This window comes from Crocodylus porosus, unplaced genomic scaffold (genome assembly GCF_001723895.1).
Source record: "Crocodylus porosus isolate Cpor-Errol unplaced genomic scaffold, CroPor_comp1, whole genome shotgun sequence".
Taxonomy (NCBI): domain Eukaryota; kingdom Metazoa; phylum Chordata; order Crocodylia; family Crocodylidae; genus Crocodylus; species Crocodylus porosus.
The window spans coordinates 7,050,704-7,070,773 of NW_017728926.1; the positions used below are offsets into that span (position 1 = coordinate 7,050,704).

The 20,070-nt window shown below is 47.6% G+C and overlaps 1 protein-coding gene across 1 annotated transcript in view; it reads right to left on the minus strand.

Annotated features, from left to right (window-relative positions):
• The window catches only part of GABRD (gamma-aminobutyric acid type A receptor delta subunit), a 41,042-nt gene that overhangs the window by 11,550 nt on the left and 9,422 nt on the right, over positions 1-20,070 (minus strand). The window contains exons 2-3 of the mRNA XM_019541290.1: positions 4,083-4,195; positions 337-404 (exon numbers count right to left, since the gene is read on the minus strand). Of these exons, the coding sequence (XP_019396835.1) occupies positions 337-404; positions 4,083-4,195 (181 nt within the window). The remainder of the gene's footprint in view (positions 1-336; positions 405-4,082; positions 4,196-20,070) is intronic.

Below are 20,070 nucleotides of genomic sequence, written 5' to 3' on the forward strand. Positions count from 1 at the left end.
GGGCAACACACTTCAGACTACAACCCTGTACTCCCTAATATACCATTTCAAATACTTACCCAGTAGAAATCAGTGTAGCTCCAGCTAATTTATACTAACTGAGTCTAGATGCACAACTGTCTATAGATTAGACTGCAACTATGTTTGCTCTTTAGAGTATGTCATTGTGACAATTTTTCACTTGAAATATTTTAGAAAAATTTTTCCCTCTGCTAATTTTTCATCTGGTAATACTGTTTAGAAAACTCCTATTTATCCTGCCAGTCTTCTATGCTTTTAGTTGTTGCAGTATAAGCTTTCTCATTACTGTCTTAACAAGTTTAAATGATAACATACCATATTAACTTCTGAGATGTGGTCGATGCTGGCTACTTCAATTGCTAGGGCAACATTGACAGGAGGGCCTGAGGAGACACGTTAAAATGGGAAGAACTGCATTATCTAATATGCATTAGCAATACATGTAAGTCCTGATTGTTTTATTTACTTGTATTATGGATGACCCTAAGATAGCTCAACATGTGTTCTGAAACCATGACTCCCAAATTAAAAAATCCTTGTCATAGAGAAAATACAGAAATACTGGTGATAACCATTTAATATGGATAAAATATGACTTTCCCACAGCCAGTTTACAGAACATGGAGACAGTAGGTGTATAGGAATGTGATTAAGAAAAACTCAAGCTGCTAGGTATGCCTTTTGCTTATAGTGTTTAGTGAAGCATTCAGCTATAAGGTTCTCTGGAAGTAATCTCTCCAACATTATCTAACATAAGAAAACTTCACAATTTTTGAAATTAGCTGCTTAAGGAAGAAAATAACATTCCAGTTTACCAGACTGCCAGTTACCAGTGATTACAACATGAATAAATTGCCAGTGTATCTATATTCCCCATAGAATTTTCTCTGCCTTTGTGAGATTGAGAGTTTCCTTCCATATGGGTACATGCTTCATTAAATTCACTGTTTGGTATATTGAGATCTCATGATCACTCGGAAGGAACACTAGAAATTGCAGTTGCCCAGTGCTTTCTAAATGCCTGTTATCTAAGTATGTTGCTGCAAATCTGCAAAGACTCCAGTGTCTACATATACTGGTCACTGTATACACATGGTCCTTCTCTAATCTTTGGACCTGCTCAAACAGGAGAAAAAAAGGCCTCTAAATTCCTGAGCTAAGAACAGCAGCTAAAACTCTGCAGGCCAGATACAAAACTGGCAAGATTATAAAACTGAGTGGTTATTTTCGATGTTTCCATTGTGGGGAACTCAATTTCAGATCTCCTGAAGGAGTCTGCTTTTAACAAAGTGCTTGAGCATCCACACTCTTAAAATTAGGCTTATCCAAAGTTTCTCAATTGTGCATCTAAATCACTAATCAAATTTGAATTTATATTTGCTTATAATGTGCTTCAGTCAAATTGGACCTGAAGAGTCCAGAGTGGTTTTGATTTTATTGTACTGATTAACACCAAAGTCTGTTCATTTCCAGAATTGCTTGGTATTCAAACACTGGTAGGTTTTATATTGTGATCATTACCATGGTGCCTGACTTCATAGTGTCTTTCCTGACCCACACTCATAGAACCATTTGTTGTTTCACATGGTTGAAAGACCCTCTTTTTTAATAGTAAAGACCCTGAATCAACCCTGAAACCCTTGACCCTTGGAGTGCCCTGGGACTGGATGCCGTTTCAAGATTTGTGGGTTAGACCTTCTCTCATTTTTAACATGAAACTTAACGGACTCGCTGTGCAGGAAATCATGAAAATATTCTTGCCGTCACCCCATAGTGTGTTTACATCAACTACATTTTGCTTTGCTTCTGATTCTGACAGACTCAAGAATCACAGAATCATAGAAATTAAGGGCTGGAAAGGACCTCAAAAGATCATTGCTCTGGGTAGGAATACTGCTGAGATCAAATGATCCCAGCAAGGTGTTTATCCAGTCTCCTTTTGAAGACTTCCAAGGTTGGGGACTGCACCACCTCCTTGCAAAGACTATTCCAGATTCTGGTCACCCTTACTGTAAGAAGTTCTTCCTTACATTCAACCTGAAACCATCTTCTAACAGTTTATGGCCATTGCTCCTTGTCTTCCCCAGGGTGTCTTAGTGAACAGTTTTTCTCCCAGCAGTTTTTCTCCCAGCTCCCAATATTCACCCTTTAGATACTTATAGATGGCCACCAAGTCCCTCCTCGGTCTTTTCTTTCCCAAGCTGAACAGTCCCAGATCCCTTCGTCTTTCCTCATAAGGTTTGTCCTCTAGGCCCTTAATCATTCTTGTGGCCCTTCTCTGGACCCTTTCAAGATTTTCCACATCTTTTTTGAAGTGCAGCGCCCAGAACTGGACACAGTACTCCAGCTGGGGTCTCACCAATGTTAAGTAGAGAGGAAGTATCACTTCCTTAGCTTTGCTTACAATGCATTGGCTAATGCACCCCAGTATGCTATTAGTTCTGTTGACTACAGCATTGCACTGGCGGCTTATGTTCATCCTCTGATCAACCATAACCTTGAGGTCCCTTTCAGCCATTGTGCTGGCCAGAACATCTCCTTCTAATCTATACTGAGGTTGCTAGTTACTGTTCTGCAGATGAAGCACTCTGCATTTATCCTTATTGAACTGCATCCAGTTTCACTCTGCCAACCTGTCCAGCTTGTCTGGGTCCGCTTGGAACCACATCCTATCCCCTAGCATGACTGCTTTTCCCCTTAACTTAGTATCATATGCAAAGTTTGCAGGGGTGCTTTCCATATCCTCATCTAAATCATTGATAAAGACATGGAACAGCATGGGACCAAGAACGAAACCCTGAGGGCATAGGTGGTGGAAGGGCCGGAGGGCTAACCGGGCTTAGCCCCCACAAACTCAGGTCAGCAGGTAGGGTTGTAGTGCAGCCCAGCTGCAGGCTGCTGCAGCAGGGGGGAGGGGTGGGCACACACAGATACCCTGAGCACTTGCAGCTAGGATCACAGCTGGCCCAGCTGCAGGCAGGTAAGTTTTTATTTCAGTCTTTCTTTATCACTGCCTGGCCTTGGAGGTAGGGCAGGAGAGAGTGGGGTAGGTGCAGGGCAAATCATTCACCCTTGCCCTGCTCCCTCCTGCTCTGTGGGGATTGTCCCTTGACCCAGCCTGGCTAGGGCCCCATTCACTGAGAATGGGGCCCCAGCTGGGCTGGGTTGTGAGACAATTGGAGCCCAGCGACCCCTCCAGGGGCACAGTGCTGGGGAGCCAAGTGGGGGGCATGTGGCCCCCCAATCTTTGCACAGGGCAAGGGCAGGCCACAGCTGCAAGCTGGGCTCTGCCTGCTTCCTGCCTCTGTGTCTTGCTGTTGCCACTGCTTTACAAGTGGCGTGATGCAGCGCCATGTACCTTGCTGCATGGCACCGTGCTGCTTTCAAAGCAGAGGCAGCAGTGAGATGCAGAGGAAGGGGGCAGACAGAGCCTAGCTCACAGCTGTGGCTTGCCCTCACCCCATTTCTTTGGGTTGGCTGTAAGCCTGGCTTGCCATAAGTCCTGTAGTACCGCCCTTACTGTTTCCTTTTGCCCCTCCTTACATTCTGATGAGTGGCAGTCAGCTCCGGGTCAGGGAGTCATCACCCCTCCCCAATTTAATCAATTCACCAAGTCATGGCAGGCAAGAACTGAGAGGAGCACTGACCTAATAGACTGACTGGCATCTATCCAGCATAAAAATGGCAAGTGAATGTCAATGGGACGCAGAGGTCTGCATCCGTACACGGTGATATCCCGACAACTTGTACACCAGATGAAGGTGAAAGGTGAGGTCTGAGAAACTCTGGCAGTACAAATGTAAATTTAAAACCAAAATGGAAAAAACAAAACTTGTGTGAGGTTGCATTAATTGTCCTGAACTGCAAAGTGCCTCAGGCTCTTTGCAAAGGCTAACACAAGCAAGTACTTATTGTTATTTCTACTGTCCGAGAGCAAGGCAATTACAAATTCTTGATTTTTTTTTTAATCTGGCAAAGCACAGAGGTTCACATACATTTTTACTGTTAGCTTGAGTGAAGAATTTTTTAGAACTCAGAAGAGACATAAATCAAACTCTTACCTCCAATCCCAGGCCTGAAATTCCGTGCATATCCTTTCATCAAATCATCCAGATTGGGTAACCAGGATATTTCAGTGTTGGAACCTATGTAATCCCCTATGTCATTCATTGCTCTAGATAAAGAAAACAAGTGCCTTTTAAAACTTCACCAAGTATAGAGAGATTAAAATGTGAAAGAAGGTAATTGGAGGCCTAAGCTTTAATTGTACATGCATTCCACTGAAGTCCAGCTGAAGTGTAATCAGCTCAGGTTGATTGGTAACTGATTAGGACAACGCTTTGTGGATAAGAGGACCATTTCACTCTATGAAGATGACAAGTTATGCTTAAATTAGAAAACAGTATACACTACTACAGGATAGTACAGATTATGTCCGGAAAATGAGGACAGCAGCAAACTTCTTTTAATTTATTTATCTCTCCCTTCCCAAATGAATAAAATCAAGGTTTAAACTACATGATTTATTTTCCTCTTAAGGAAAAATTTAATTAAAAAATTAGCCAATTGAACTAAGTAAGGTCAGCACTATTAATTCAACTTCCTTCCTTTCTGCTAATTGTTAAAAAATAAATGGGAAGCGATTTAGTTATAAATGTGTCCTGGGAAACCTTTAGGCCTGTGCGGAGTGGCTAGTATTCACTTCGGATTCGGCTGATTCAGGGGACAGTGATTTGATTCGGTGATTCGAATCACTGTCCTGATTCAATCTGGCCAAATCTGATTTGGAGATTTGGCAGGAGCCAAATCTCTGAATCAGCCAGGCCAGGGCCAACCCCTGCCCCTGTCCCAGCCCAGCAATGATTGCCCCGCCCACCCCAGCTCCCGGCACTTGGGGAACCACCCCCCCAGCTCAGCAGGTGGTGCCCGGTGGGGGGTGATCCCCGCTACCCCCCAGTGCTCCACACTGCATGGGGGGCTCTGCATGAGCCCCCAAACTCCCCCCCGCCTCCTTCAGCCCCCTCACAAGTGCCCCACATAGGCCAGCTCCGGCCCTTTAAGAAAAAAGAAACCTGAAGAAACCCCAGGACTCACTGCTCCTGCCAGCAGGAGGCGATACCTGCTGCTCCCTGCTGCCCCGCACCACATGAGGGGGGGCTCTGCATGAGCCCCCAAAGGCCTGAGGCTGCACCAGAAGCGATGAGTCCTGGGACTTCTCTCAGCTTTTATTTTTCTTAAAGAGCTAGAGCCCTGGCAGGCCGGGCAGCCATGCAGGGGCTGGGGGAGTGGGCGGGGACCAGGGGTCTTGGCGGCCTTTCCCTGCCCCTAGTACTTACCAGCTTGGAGTGGCTGCAGCTCCCTGCTGCAGCCACTGGGGAGTGCCCAAATCATCAAAGCTCTCCGAACCTTTGCCGAAGATTTGGAGAGCTTTGAAATGATTTGGGCCTTTAAATTGGTCCTGATTCAATTTGGATTCGGAGATTCGGCCACTGAATAGGGCCAAATCTCCTCTGAATCGAATCACCACCCAAAGCTTTGCACAGCCTTAGAAACCTGCTTATGAAGATACCTGGATATAGTGAAATATTAATTTATGAAGGAATAGATTCTAAGTCCTGAATTGTTCTCTGCATTATGATGTGCAAATTCAGTGAAAGGGAAGACGATGTGTCGCAAACATGAATTCACCATAAGCTTGCTCCATTGTATACTCCACTGATTGCCTGCCAGAGCAACATAACTGGCTAGAAGAAATTTTTATTTATCAAATAAATAATGTAATTTATGTTTAAACTGAAGGCGTGCTGGAATTATGTGAAATCTACTCAGAGATCTTGGCTGATTTTATATATTGCAGAACTCCATGTACAGCTCCATGCTGGGTAAGTAGATTTACACCTTTTTGTTCTCACAACAACCAGTTAAAAAGTTGTAAAAGTGTGAAACTGTGACTGTTCTAGGAGCAAACTGATGCTTAAAGCCATATGCACTAATTTGAGGTAGCTAACTCAATGTTAAAAAGAACATTTTTCTCTGGGTCAGCTAAGCCTAGATTAAAAACTTCTTGTTTAAAACAGTCAAACAACGTATGGAATCTGCACAAATATGTGGAAACTGGCTCCAGCCACCCCTACAAATCTACCTCTCCTTCTACTGCCCATCACTGTATACTCCGTTCTCTCTCAAGGTTCTGTGGGGCTTCCTGCTGCATCCGCTGAACCTGCGTTAAATAAGTAGCTAATAACTTCAGGTACTGTGGCCGGTGTATTAGAAACCTAAAACCACCTTAGGATGCTTGTACATGTGACGGGGTATAGTTCTCAGGGTTTCAATCTATGCCACCTAAATTGAAATCGTGGGTTTTAATTTGTTCTGTCATTGCGGACACATGATCACTCAGAATTTCATAAAATGTTCACTGCTCTATTCACAGTAAATTATTGCAGGGGGCACCACATAGCAATCCAGCCTACTTAACTCTTTGTACTAAATTACAGCAGGGGTGCCCGTAGCTTGCAGTACGCTAATATGTACAGATCACCAAAAGTTGTGCTGTTTCATTAATTTAGATAATGTAATTGTCATTTCATTAGTTTTTACACATATGTTTACACATTTTACCAATATTTAAAACAATGTATTCTTATTTTATTCTTTTCATTCCTGTGGCAGGGTACTGTTGGTGCCTGCCACTTTAAGGGCTGGAGCAGGCAGCAGCCAGGTGCTTCAGTATGGTAGTCATTTTGGAGACCAAGGATATATATAGAGTGAAGCAGCAGAAGGCTGCTGGCATCCATGAGAGAGACATCAGCTGGCGGAGCTGAGGCTCAGGAACAGCATGGAGGTTATGGGCTGGGGCTATGTGAATGGAGGAGGCTCCTGGTTCTGGGCATGACTTAAAACTCAACCTTGCCAGGGATTGGTGGCCTGGTGGGGCTCCTAGTGGTGTGGGAGCCTCCAGGAAATGCCAGGCTAGTTACCACCCTGGTGAAAGGTGAGTTGGTGTGCCTTAATAACTCCAGCTCCCACAGGCAGGTTACCAGGGGGGTAACCCTGTAGTAGGGCCTGAGAAGGCGGACCCATGTGAGAGAGTGTGGGCTGGTTACTCAGAAGCCTGACTTGAGGCATCCTCAACTGGTCAATGTTGAATGGAGCCAGTGGCAGGAGCGAAAATTTAGACAGGAGCTCCTTAAATGAATGACCCCAGCCCACATTCATGAGCAGGCCTCCCCTCCCCGCTGGGAGCTCCAAAGAGACCCCTATCTGTAATCAGCCCCGCATAGTGACAACCTCAGTGACAGGCACTGTGCTTGCAAGCAAGGGGTGGCCCTCCTCTAGAAGGACAAGGAGAGTGCCAATATGCCTTAGGGACCAAGGGAAGGGAGAAACAGAAGGGTCATGGGGGGAGTTAAGTAAGAGCCAATGAAGGATGATGCATTTTTAGCTGTTAGTGCTTTGCTGATGCTTCTGTAGCAAATCAGAAGAGTGGGTATTGTGTTCCTTCATTTTGTCCATTCTTTGGTTTATTTCACAATAAAATAAATGTTTAGGTGAAATTAAAATGAATTTTCATCCATGTCTGTCTACTGATATGGGAAGGGTTGCAGAGGCGTTGCCTCCCCACTGCACGCAGAGAGTTCACCTGTGTGACCAGTTCAACATTTTATTGAGCAGCCCATGTCTCCAGAGCTGGGTGGCACTGGCCTCTCACACATCAAGGAAGGCATCGATACTGGTGGCAATGTCCTCCTCAGCAGCAGGGGGCAGGGACATGTAACACTGGAACAAGTAGCCCTGCAGCTGGTGGTGGAGAATGCATGGCAGCCCAGGCTTGTCCCCTGTACCGTCATAGCTCAGGGTTCCAAACCAGGAACACAGGCGTGCCCAGCACACCTGCAGGATCAGCAGGCGCAGGGCAGTGGTTCAGGCACCCCTCCACCTGCACAGACAGATCATCACGCACTGCCCGGAGAACATGCTGCAGGGGCACACTCGGGGTGCAATGGTGGCATAGCAGGGGGCTGGCTCCATAGCATCTCCCTGGAGAGGCTCCCTGCAGCATGGGCAGGGGCACAGGCAGCCTTTTGCCTCACTTGTTTGGGAGCCCCAAACCTGGGCGTTGTAGGCTGGGCGGCAGCGTGTGTTGATGCAGCAACTGAGAAGAGGGCAGGGGAAGCAGGCTGCCTGTGGCCAGCACACAACAGGCTGCCTGCCCCAAGAGACTGAGCGAGGATGGGTGGCTTGGCCAATGGCTGCCTGGGCACGGCCCTACCTGCCTGAACTGCTTACCATGTTCCCTGGGTACCTGTGCACTGCCAACCTCTGATTTGAGGCTAGGCAGTGTAGGGCCCCTGCTGCAGAGCAGCTTATCTCGGCAATGTTGCGATCTTGTACAAAAAGCTTCTGTGTCTTGCCTCTGCAGGGCTACATCTGGATGTGGAGGAGAAGCTGCAGGGCCCTGTGGGCATGCTGCTTCAGGGTTCCTGCCACCCACTGCTGAAGTTGCCTGGGTATACTGGCTGTGCCAGTGGGCGCACCAGAGACTGGACCCTCCTGCTCCATGAATGGTCAGTTGTGGCTGCTATAATTGGTGCTCCTGCACTGCGCACATAACATTTCCTCTGAGTTCATGCAGCTTTCCATCATTCCCTGTGCAGCCCACCCAAGGGGGAGAGCTTGAGGGGGCAGGTGCTTTCAAGTCCCAGGATTTTATTATTGTGATCAGAGAAAGTTTCAACTATGAAACTATGAAAGACACATCAGGCAATCCAAGACTGGTTGGTGGGTGGGATGGCCCAGAGTTTTGCTAAGGTGGGGAGCACTAATGGCATGGGTCCTCTGACCGCATCAAGCTAAGCAGGGGTCAGCAAACAACTCCCCAACCTTCCACAAGCTAAAAAACCACCCCCCCATCCAAAGTCCCTTCTTAAAAAGAGAGAGCATGAAGTGAAAAATCCAGCAAAGCAAGTAGAAACCGTTATTTACCACCAACAAAAATTTAAAAAGGAAACAAACCACAGAACAACTCTTTTAAGATAGTGATTCATAATCAGTATGAATTACTATGAATTACCTTAACGGTGCATGAATAGTTAAAAATCACAATGAAAATAACAGTGTCATTACTATAACAATTACTATAATGGCCCACTTACTATAACAGCACATGAATCATGAAAAAAAAAAATCAATGATCAATTGTAACCAAAAGAACCTGGCTGTGACAAGGCACAGCTTGTGCCTGTCACTCAGAAGACTGTGGGCAGCCGGCATTGCAGCCTACAGGTGACTTCACTCCCAGTTAAGAGTCACACGGCCAGTAGGAGGCTGCCTGATTGGGAAAGGGGTACAGCTGTTTGTGATAAGAACAGGCCCTGAGCAGTGTGGAGCCAGCAGTTTGCTGCAAGTAGCCCAGGGAAGAACATTACGCAGCTGGAGCTGCTGCTTATATAACATCTTGAAGGTAGAGGACAGGAACTGTGGGGATGGCAGGAGGTTTCTGGCCATGGGGTATGACCTAAAACTACACCCTGCTGGGACTGGATGGTGTGGTGGGGCTGCCAGTGGCAGGGCTGTCGTCAGGAAATGCCATACCTGGGCCTCCCCAGTGAAGGGTGAATATGGGGCACCAGAAAGCCTCAGGCCCCGCTGCCTTGTGGGTTACCCCATGGCAGGGAAAGGCTAGAGGAGCACACCCTGAGAAAAAAGTGAAGGGCCCAGGTTTACTGTGTGGAGCCTGAGGCGGGGTCCAGATCATGTGAAGGGGCCTGAGATGGACCCAGGTCCACAGCAGGGCCTGAGGCTTATGAAAGAGCTGAGTGTGAGGCTCCAAGGGCAGAGGTATTAAGGTCCAGCGTTGGACATGAGATGAGAGCCCAGTGTTGGGCAGGAGGGGACCAAGAGGGTCCAGAGCCAGGCAGGGAGCCTGAGAGAAAGGGCGGGGTTGGGAGCTCCAAGTGGGTGTGAATTGAGACCCCAGTGGGGGTGCTGCAATTGAGAGCCCAGTGTGAGGGCACAGGGATTGTGAGCCCCAGTGTGAGGGCAAAGGAGTGAGAGTCCCAACATGAGGACACTGGAATGAGAGTCTCTGTGTGGGGGCATGAGGTCATAGGCCTGGTGACAGGCCAAGTAAGTTTAGGCCAGGTGATAGGCCATGGATGCCAGCTGTGAGGCATTGGACACAGGAAAGGTTCGGAGCTGTGTATAGGTCCTTGGCATCAGGGCAATTATATAGGCAGCCTCCCACCTGGGAACATCATAATGATCCATCAAAGGCATGGCAGGTAAGGCAAGTGGGCAGGTCAACAATTAGACTGGTCTTGGGAGTCCCACTTGTTACACTGGCCCTCAGGTAGACTTTCATTCAGACCTTGACAAAGAACTATCGGATCTCAGAGCGCGGAGCCGTGCCCACTGTTGCTGCCCCCCGCAGGGACAGGTTCATGGACAGGTGCAGGATTGGGCATAGAATTATTAGCAGTATGCATGTCAGTATGTGCCCGTCCGGCCATGTCTTGGAATGCCTCCTGGATGCAGCGCAGGTCCTTTTGTGGTGGACAGCCATGAATCTTCCCATAGCATCATGGACCTGTGTGACCAGCTTGTCCGGACACTGCTTGCATTCCCTGAAGGCAATCACCAGCCTGTTTGTTCATGCATTTGGCTGCATCCTCCTTTGGTAGCCTGCGTGTCCTTGGTGGCGGTATTGGAATCAAAACTGAAAATCAAGAAATGTGGGAAATAGAGTAAATTAAGGATACTTGATGCTCTAAAAAAGCACACTCAGTGAATCTTGCAAGCAGAAAAGAAGTGGTTGGCCAAAATGATGGGGAAGGGTTGCTTGGCCACAGGGGGTTGCAGGCCCTGAGTGGCTGTAAACAAGTGAGATCTTGCTTCAAATAAGCGGCTGAAAGCAAGTCCCTCTCCCCTCACTTCATTTCAGAGCCCAGCCTAATTGCAGCTGTCAGTGCAGGTGACTGTACGGTTCCCCAGAGCTTCACATACCAGGTGTGGATGTCGAGCTCCTTGGTCTATCCTCCTCCTCGGAACTGGCAGGTGCTATGACTGCGACATTTCTGTTATCTTCTTCACTGGAGCCCCTGGAGTTCCCAGAAGTCGCACCCATGGTTGGCGAAGTGTCTGCAGGCAAGGATGCCCCAGAGGCCTCTGTCCCTCGTTGTTCATGCCAACGTGGCTGGAGGTACTTGTAGTGGATTACGTCATGCAGCGGAGTGCCCTGCCACTGTGCTCTGGTGACATCCCTGTGGAAGGCAGCCTGCAGGATTTTTGCTTTGGCCTGGCATTTACTGTGGTCCTGCTGTGCTCTTGCTCTGCCATTCTCCTTGAAACGTCAAGGTAGATGTGCCAGTTGGCCTGCAGGCTGCAGACGAACTGGTACACAACCTCAGGGTCCCCCAGCACCCACACTAGGCTCTTTGTTTTAGCAAAGATCCAATTGGACCTAGACCTATGTGCCCCAGTCCACTCCATTCTGCTCTGAATGTCAGACAGATCAATAAGGGGTACCCCAGGGAGCTGTGCGATCAATTTATAGGTCTTGAGGTGACCTGGCCAAAGGAAGTTCACCCCCCTCTGCCCCTGTATTGTCTGTGCAAAGTTTGGACAGAAGACATGCCCCACAAGTGTTGCAACTTTTGACACTGATCCCAGCAGGACATGATGTGAGATGCTGAGCACTTGAGAAATAGCCAGTGAGGGAATTAATGGTAACAGAACTCACCCGCTATTCATAAAGCGGCCACATTTTGGGCTTGTGATCGGGTGCGTAGAACCCTGCTTTTTGGTTTCACATAAAAGCGGTGAGCAAATTAATGGCATTATGGGGGTCAGTGAAGCTGCAGCCAGCTGAAAAGGTAGCCAAGGGCAGTTTGCCCCCTTCCCCCGCTCAACCCTGTAGCATCTCCCAGTCACATGCTCTGCCAGTGTTGCAGCTTTTGGTGCCAGCCACAGGAGTTCACCTGGGACATTTTGGGGCCAGGTTGAGTCAAGCCAGGGAGGGGGCCTCTGGCTGTACCTGTAGCAACTCTGTGTGTCTTATGGGCACGCTCATTCTGGATGCCATGGAACAGTACCAGGCTGCTCATTACCAGGTTCACAGAAATCTGCTTGTCGGGTTTATGTAAAAGCGGCGAGTGAATTAATGGTGTTATAGGGGACAATCATGCCGTAGCCAGCTGAAAAGGAATGCTTTAGAGGTGCAGAGTGGAGGGCCACAGAGGTGCCGCTCCCAGTCGGACTTGTTTCTTGTAATGACCCCTCCTTTTGCTGGAGCAGAACATACCCAACAGGGCCAAAGATAATCTCCCCTGTTGTTGCAAAGACTGACAGCAACTTAGGAAATGCACTAACCTCCTATTAGGTGTTAAATGCTCAGAGCAGAAGCCTTCAATAGCATGCTTCACTGTGCGGTATTTCTATAATAATGCTGAGGGGGTCAAGGTACACCACGCACCACATTATCCCTGATAATGGAGAAGGGAACACATACACAGCAGACACGGACTGATATTCAAAAGAGACTGGGATCACCCCAGTCTTCACCTTAGGATACCCACCATACCATGTGAAATAGGAGATGATAAACAAAAAAAGGTTTCTTTGACTTATTTATTTAATAAAGTAAGAAAAAGAGGTCAGCAGAAGATTGATTTTTGTCAGGCTCTGCAACTACACCTGGTGTCTAAAATGTTCATTACACATAAATACTTGAAAATTGTAGCGACACCTGGTGAACAAAGGGTCTCAGTACACATAATTCAGTGAATTAGTATGTATGTGTGACAGATTTATGGCTGCATCATTGCAAGTCACAACACTGCAAACTAAACTACATTAGGATGTGGTTTAGTTTGTAACAATGAGAACAAATTTAAAACCCTGAAAACTGACATACGTGTCAAGTGTGATACGACTAAGCCACACAAAGGGAAACTTTCGTCACGTGTACATTGTCTCAGTGTCACGTGTACAAGTACTCACAGATACCAAGAGACAGCAGAGAAATCTTGTGGGGTGAGTGAACCTAAAAAGTAAATCATAATGCTCAGCATCATCAAAGGCACTTCCTTTATTTTGCATTCTTTTGAAAAGGGTTTTTTGCCTGCCAGCGAGATGACAAAAACTACATTTCATCTACAGGTAATCTTTAAACTGTCATAAAGGCACTTCAACAGAAGCATGTTAAAGGGTACTATCCAGTTTTAAGCACCTGCTAAATGTTTTCAAGATAAGCCAGCTGAAGTGAGGGTTATCTTTGGTCTGTCTTACCCAGGTTGTTCCACCAACGTATCTATAGTCTGATCCACGGAGGTAAAATGCTTAATTTGCAGCCCTCCAGCATCCCAGGATGCAGAGCTCCCAGCCCCTCTATCCATTCCCACCCTTCACACCTCTACTCTTCACCCCACTTTCATAATGAGAGCAGCTACTCTAAGTGGCTTAAGTATAGCAAAACCACAGAGCAGGGAAAGCATGGCTCCCCGGTTCCATGGCTCTCTGCTTAGTGTGGGGCTACCGGGGCTTCAATGCAGGAGACCTTGCAGTGGGAGCAGGCATGCTTCCCCTGGTTCAGTGGTCTCACCATGTGATTAACTGCCAGCTGCTCCACCTCAGTGTACAGCCACTGCCATAATTGCAAGGAGACCTGAGAGCCCAAAAAACTCCTCCCTGGGGTTCCTGGTCTTATTACTATGTAGCAGCTCTGCACTGAGAGTGGAGCTGCTGGGGAAAGAAAACTGGAGGACCAGTTAGGGTCTTTGAGACCTGGGAACTCATGGAAGAATGCTTCCCCAAGCTCCTGGATCTTGCTGCATAGCGGCTCCACATTTAACCCTGGCAGCTCTGCTCTCAGCATGCAGCCACCATACGGCAAGACCAAGGAGCCTGGGAGGGGAAGAATTCTTCCCGGGCACTCAGGTCTCACTAAATTTAATGCAGTGGCTCCATGCTGAGAACAGAGCTGCCAGGAATCGACTCCTGTGGCTCTGCTTTCAGCACAGGGCTGCTGGGTTAATTTATGTAATCCACTGATTCTCAAACAGGGTGTCATGGCACCTTTGGGTGCCTTGAGATCATTTCAAGGGTGTTGTTAATTTTACAAAATACAAGTCATAAGATAAACCTCTTTCAAATAAGAATTCATAGTGTTGAAAGCACTCTGGCCTGTTGGGATCTTTCTGAGTCCTCTGCAACAGAATTGCTTTGTTATTTTTCTGTAGTCAAAAAAATAAGTGAAGACTAAGAGTTGGTATTTACCATGGGATGCCTTGATTCTATCAAGGTGTGCCTTGAGTCTGTTGAGGACTGCCTCAAGTAGCACCTTGTCAAGGCAATTTAAATGCATCCAGTTCACTGGAACTGGAGGGGAAGAGACAAACAGCTCTAAGGAAAGTGTGGTTGGGTATTGCCCAGACCAGGGGTGGGCAATTATTTCAGCTGGAGGGCCACTTCATGAATTTTGATGAGCTGTTGAGAGCCGCATGGGTAGCCCCCTCACTTGACAATTGCCCCGCCCCCTGGTCACCATCTTGTGGCCAGAAGTCCCACCCCCTAAACCCTGCCCTTTGCCACTGGAGGTCCCTCCCTTTGCCCCCAGAAGTACTTTTGGGATGAGATAGTATGGCCTTGGAACTGGAAGTTACATTCTGTCAGATGGCCTATGTCAGGGGTAGGCAATGTTTTTCGGCCGGAGTGCTGAAAAAACCACAATGTCTACCGTGTAAGGTGCTGGAGTGCTGGCAAGCAACAACCAAAAAAAACTGGGGTGGGGGGTATATGGCAGGATGCACTGTATATTAATATAGTTAATAATAATAAACATTTCTTTTTTATGATAAATACCAAGTTTTCTAAAAATTCTAAACCTGGTGACAATAAATAAAATTTCATAGAGGGAGAAGAGAGAAGGAAGAGGGAGAGAAGAGAAAGGGAAGAGAGAGAGAAGAAAGAAGAGAGAAGGAAGAGGGAGAGAAAAGAGAAGGAAGAGAGAGGGAAGAAAAAGAGGGAACAGATAGGGAGGAAGGAGGGAGAGGCAGAAGGAGAGGGAAAGAGAGAGACACGGGTAGAAGCAGGTACAGCGGGAGGCACAGTGGGTAGGCTGGCCCATCCAAGCCCTTGAGAAGGTGTCAGCTGGAGGAGATTGGGGGGACCAAGAGGAGAGTGGGGGCTGTCCCAGAGCTCCACAGATTCGGGCTGCAGCTGGGTCCCCAGTGGCACCCAAGGTGGAGCCCAGCCTGGCCCACACAACTCCTTGGGATAGGGCGCAGCTGCTCTGCCCGCAGGAGGATGCTGCCTGGCAGGATGCTGGGTTTGGGGGCGCTTCCCGCTTGGCCTCTATGCATGCTGGACACAGTGCAAGTGAAGCAGAGTCCCCCAGGGCACAGCAGGAGCCCCCAGGGCTCTGGGAACAGCTGTGCAAAGCTGTGCATTTACCTCCACCAGCCTGGCCCATCCGGTCCCAAGTGGCGCACGGCTCAGCCACCGCTTCTCACCGGTGCCGACTCAGCTGGGCCCATTGCATTCTGAGCAGCATGCAGGGAACCAGCGCCTGGGTCTGCTTTGCTGCGTGCTGCTTGGGATGGGACGGGCTTGGCAGGGCCGGCACTGGCAAGGAGAAGTGGTGGCTGAGCCAGCTGAGCTGTGTGCTGCTTCCTTGCATGCTGCTCAGCACAGCAGCCAAGTGGTGCAGGAAAGTGGCACGTGTCTCAGCTGGCTCAGCCACTATTTCTCCTCACTGACCCAGCTGGGCTCGTCCCATCCTGTCTCCAGCTGCATGCAGCAAAGCCAGCCCAGCTGCTGCTTCCCTGCATGCCGCTCCGGATGACAGGCACCAGTGAGGAAAAGCGGCACATGGCTCAGCCGCTGCTTCTCTTTGCAGGTGCCGACTCAGCCAGGCCTGTCATGTCTCGAGTGGCACACAGAAAAGCTGGCCCAGCCACTGCTCCCCCATGTGCTGCTCAGGATGGGCTGGGCACAGCCGGGAGGGCACTGGTGAGGAGTAGTGGTGGTTGAGCTGAGTGCTGCTTAGGACCAGCCGGGACAGGCCAGCAGAGGTAAGGGAAGGCATGGTTGAGCTGTGTGCCGCTCCCGCTGGGCCAGGCTGGTCCTGACCAACACTCAGCTCAGCCAGCTGAGCTTCCTCTTTTTGCTGGTGCTGACCCAGCTGGGCCTGTCCTGTCCCATCCTGAACGGCACGCAGCAAAGCCAGCTCAGCCGTGGCTTCACCACGTGCCGCTCAGGACAAGACGGGCCTGGCTGGGTCAGCACCAGTGAGGAGAAGCAGCCCAGTGGCACGTGCTCCTGCTACTCTCCATGGCCCCTGCTGCTTCCTGCGGCCTGTGCCCCTCCCCGCGTCCCCCCCACAGCAGCGTCCCGCCCCCCGCTCCCTGCTTCCAGCCTGGCCCGGGAAGCACCACAGGGCTCCCAACCGCTGGGCTGTTCCCTGCTCCCTCCGTCCAACCTTACCTTACTTTCCCCTCAACTGGAGGGGGTGGGGGGAGTCACTCCAGGCTTCTGGTTTGGGGCTGAGGGTGGGACAGGGGAGGGGTGTGGGGACTGGGGGCGGAGTGGAGTGGAGCCGGGCTGGACTTGCTGCTCAGCCACAGCGTCCTGCTGGGTCCTGCTGCCACTGGCTGGCTGTCATCTTTGACAGGCAGCGAGGGGCAGATAAAAATTAATTTTCTAAAATTTTTAGAGGTCCCGTGGGCCAGACAGAATGGGCTGGTGGGCCACATGCGGCCCGTGGGCCGTATTTTGCCCATCCCTGACCCAGACAGACAGCAAGCACCTACCAAAGCTTTGCTTAGCACTTATGTGGAACTTGTCATCCATATATTTCAAAGCACTTTGCAAAAGAAACTCAAAATCGTCTCTCACATCGGGAAACAGGCGGAGTGACTTCCCAACACCACGTGGCAAGCTAGCAGCAGAACCAGGGCCAAAGTTCAGTTCTTCTGACTCACAGATCAGAGCATGAGCTAGACAACACTGTTTCTTGCCTGTTTGCTCTCTGTCACCTCATGAACAATATACAAAGGATAGAATGAAGATATGGAGACCTCTTTCATTCCCTCCAGGCCACAGCTGAGGCACATGGGTGGAGGTTGGTCCTATTTCTGCCTATGCATACTGCATGGATAAATTCTGTATACTGCATGGATAAATTCAGAACTTCATTCTCTAGGGCAGTGGTCTCCAAAGTGGGGTGCGCAAGACGATCAATTGGGGTGCAGGAAGAAAATATTAGAACTTCTATTTAGATGTATATTTATATAAATATACATATATTGGGGGTGCGTGCTCAAAACTTTTTAACTGATAGGGGTGCACGATCAAAAAAGTTTGAAGACCACTGCTCTAGGGCACCTTTAACCAGTGCTAAATCAACAGAGAAAAAAGCAGTTTCCTTGCGTGTCCCTTCTCCCTTCGCCTCCTTCTTTTCAGCCTCCAAGCTGCATGCCACCTCCCCTCCTCTCCCATACCAGAGAATAGAGTCCTAGCTCCTGCCCATGCCCCCAGTTGCCTGCCCTATAGTGGCAAGTCACAGTCGTGCAGGTCTGAGATGGCGTTAAGCATTTCTGATGGCATACAATTCCACATATTAAAATGTTTTAAAGATAACCTATACTAGTACTCTAAGGCCACGGCTAGTGATTTAATTCTGGGCTCCTCCCCATAAACCTCCAGGTCCAATTAAATGTGAAAGAAGACAGGATTTCTGAAAAGTGGTTCAGTCTGACATAGGAGAGGAAGAATAAAGGATCAATTGTCCTGAGAAAGCATCTACAAGGGACGTGGAATGTCACAGAAGTCCTTTCCCTATTTGCACCAGCCACAGAAATGAAAAGAGAGAATAAGACAGTCACTCCGTGTCAAAGAGTGATAATGCTGAGCATATGGTAGGGCTCACTCCCTAAATCAGATGAAGGTGAAGTGGAGGGGTCCCAGAGGACTACAAAGCTCTTCACATACTGTAAATGTAGCTACCCCAGTAGAGGAATATAGCAGCTATCCAATAGCTGATAGCAGCACTACACAACAGCTTAGGTCAGAAAGCGAAGAATATATCTAATTGTAACAGCAGGAGGAGTTTAAGGAAGAAGAACATAATTACTGCATTGGAATTTAGCCAGGAGACTGGGGCTGACATCCCTGCTCATCTGAAAAGTACTGTTGGCCATTCCAACTACAGGGAAAAAAAACAAGGCAAAATTTGGGAGATCCAAAACTTTTTGAATGGAGTGGCTATGCTTTGCAAACCTTTGGTCAAAAGAGATACCAAGCTGAGAAAGGCAGCAAACCTATTCTGGAAACATGCTTGACATGTCTCAGGTGTCTTCACACCTGCATTTGATCATTAGAGCTCAGTTTACAGTGTCAGACACTGGGAGTTCCCAGCTCAAGTTAAAGTTAACAAGAGTTGCCTATAAAACTTCACTTGCACTGAGTTGACAGCATAACCTCTCCAGCTTCCCCTTTTCATATGAGAGAACTAGTTTAAAAACCTTCGGATGGTTAAAATGGTTATTGAGCTGAGAAGGGTTTGTTATTTGACCCTATACAGTAATATAAGACAGAAACTCTCAGGACTCTAAGACACTCGTATATGTGAATGCAAAGATCATATAAGAGCTGTCTGATCACTGGTACAGCAATTTCCACTCAGCTTTGCAATAAGCATGGAGTTTAAAAGATACATCATTAATAACAGAAGAACCTTCTTAAATATTGATGAAAGGCTGCACACTAATATACCATAAGCACTGCCTGCCTTGGGACATACGGAGAACATTCATATGACATTGACCCACATAAGCAAACATTTTTTCCCAAAAAATGTACAGCTCTTGGGTGTATTCAGCTCATAATTTACACTTAATACAGTATTTGGCATCAAAACAGTTCTTCCTTTCATACTGGGCAGGAAGGGAAATATTTGATTACCCTGGTGATGATACCTTTTGCCTCATATGTGGAGGTAATTATGTAAGAAAGCTCTGGGATAGCAGCATGTGAATGTAAGCTCTGAGTAACAGAGACATTGCCATTCTAAGTTAATAGAGCTGTCAAGATTTAAAGTCTCTTTAGAAAAAGTGCTAGGACAGTTATTGCCCAACAGTGAAATTTCATTAGCTTGTAAAAAATTTTAAGGTTACGGATGCTTGTTTAAATGCCTTTATAATGTTCCCTTGCCACAGACTCCCTTATCTATTTATCTATAATATGTATCTCATATATTTCTAATGCTTCTGTCTCATTTTTAAACCTCTAGTCTCATTTTTCATGGAAGCACCTCAGAAGACTTCATGAGCTAAATCCTTAGCTGGTGTAAATATGAATAGTCTAATTGCTTTTGATGGAGGCTATGTCAGTTTATACAACTGTAGGTTTTTCTTTTCACGTGTACAACCTGCTCACTTACCCCATCTGTCTAACAGATGTTTATTTCCTTGATTTCTTGCCCTTTCATCATACATGCTAAGACCCAAGTTCAAGGTTCTGGATTTTTCTTTCAGCAGTGGATGGCAAACATTGCAGCTTAGCGATTTCTTTCTTTTTGCATTCCCTGTCCTATTTGGGGTATCAGTGGGTGCGTCTACATGTTCATTAAAGTGCCATAATTACAGTGCATTAAGTTTAGTACCTGTAATAACAGGTGGGTAATAACAGGTACTAACTTAATGTGCCGTAATTGATGCTACCCTACCGTGGTTGAACGCTTTTTGTGTGATGCTTAATGCCCATTGGACTAATCACTGTGCATTAGCACAGTTTTTGCCAGGTGCACTAATGCGCAGTAGAATTAGTCCAATGGCATTAAGCATCTCATGTAAATGTGCCCATGTGTCTACATGCAACACTTAATGCCCTTTGAACTAATTCTACTGTGCATTAGTTCACCTGGCAAAAACTGTGCTAATGCACTAATATGCACTAGATTAGTCCAATGGGCATTAAACATTACACAAAAGCATTCATCTGTGCTAATATACAATAGATTTAGTACAATGGGCATTAAGTGTCACACATAAA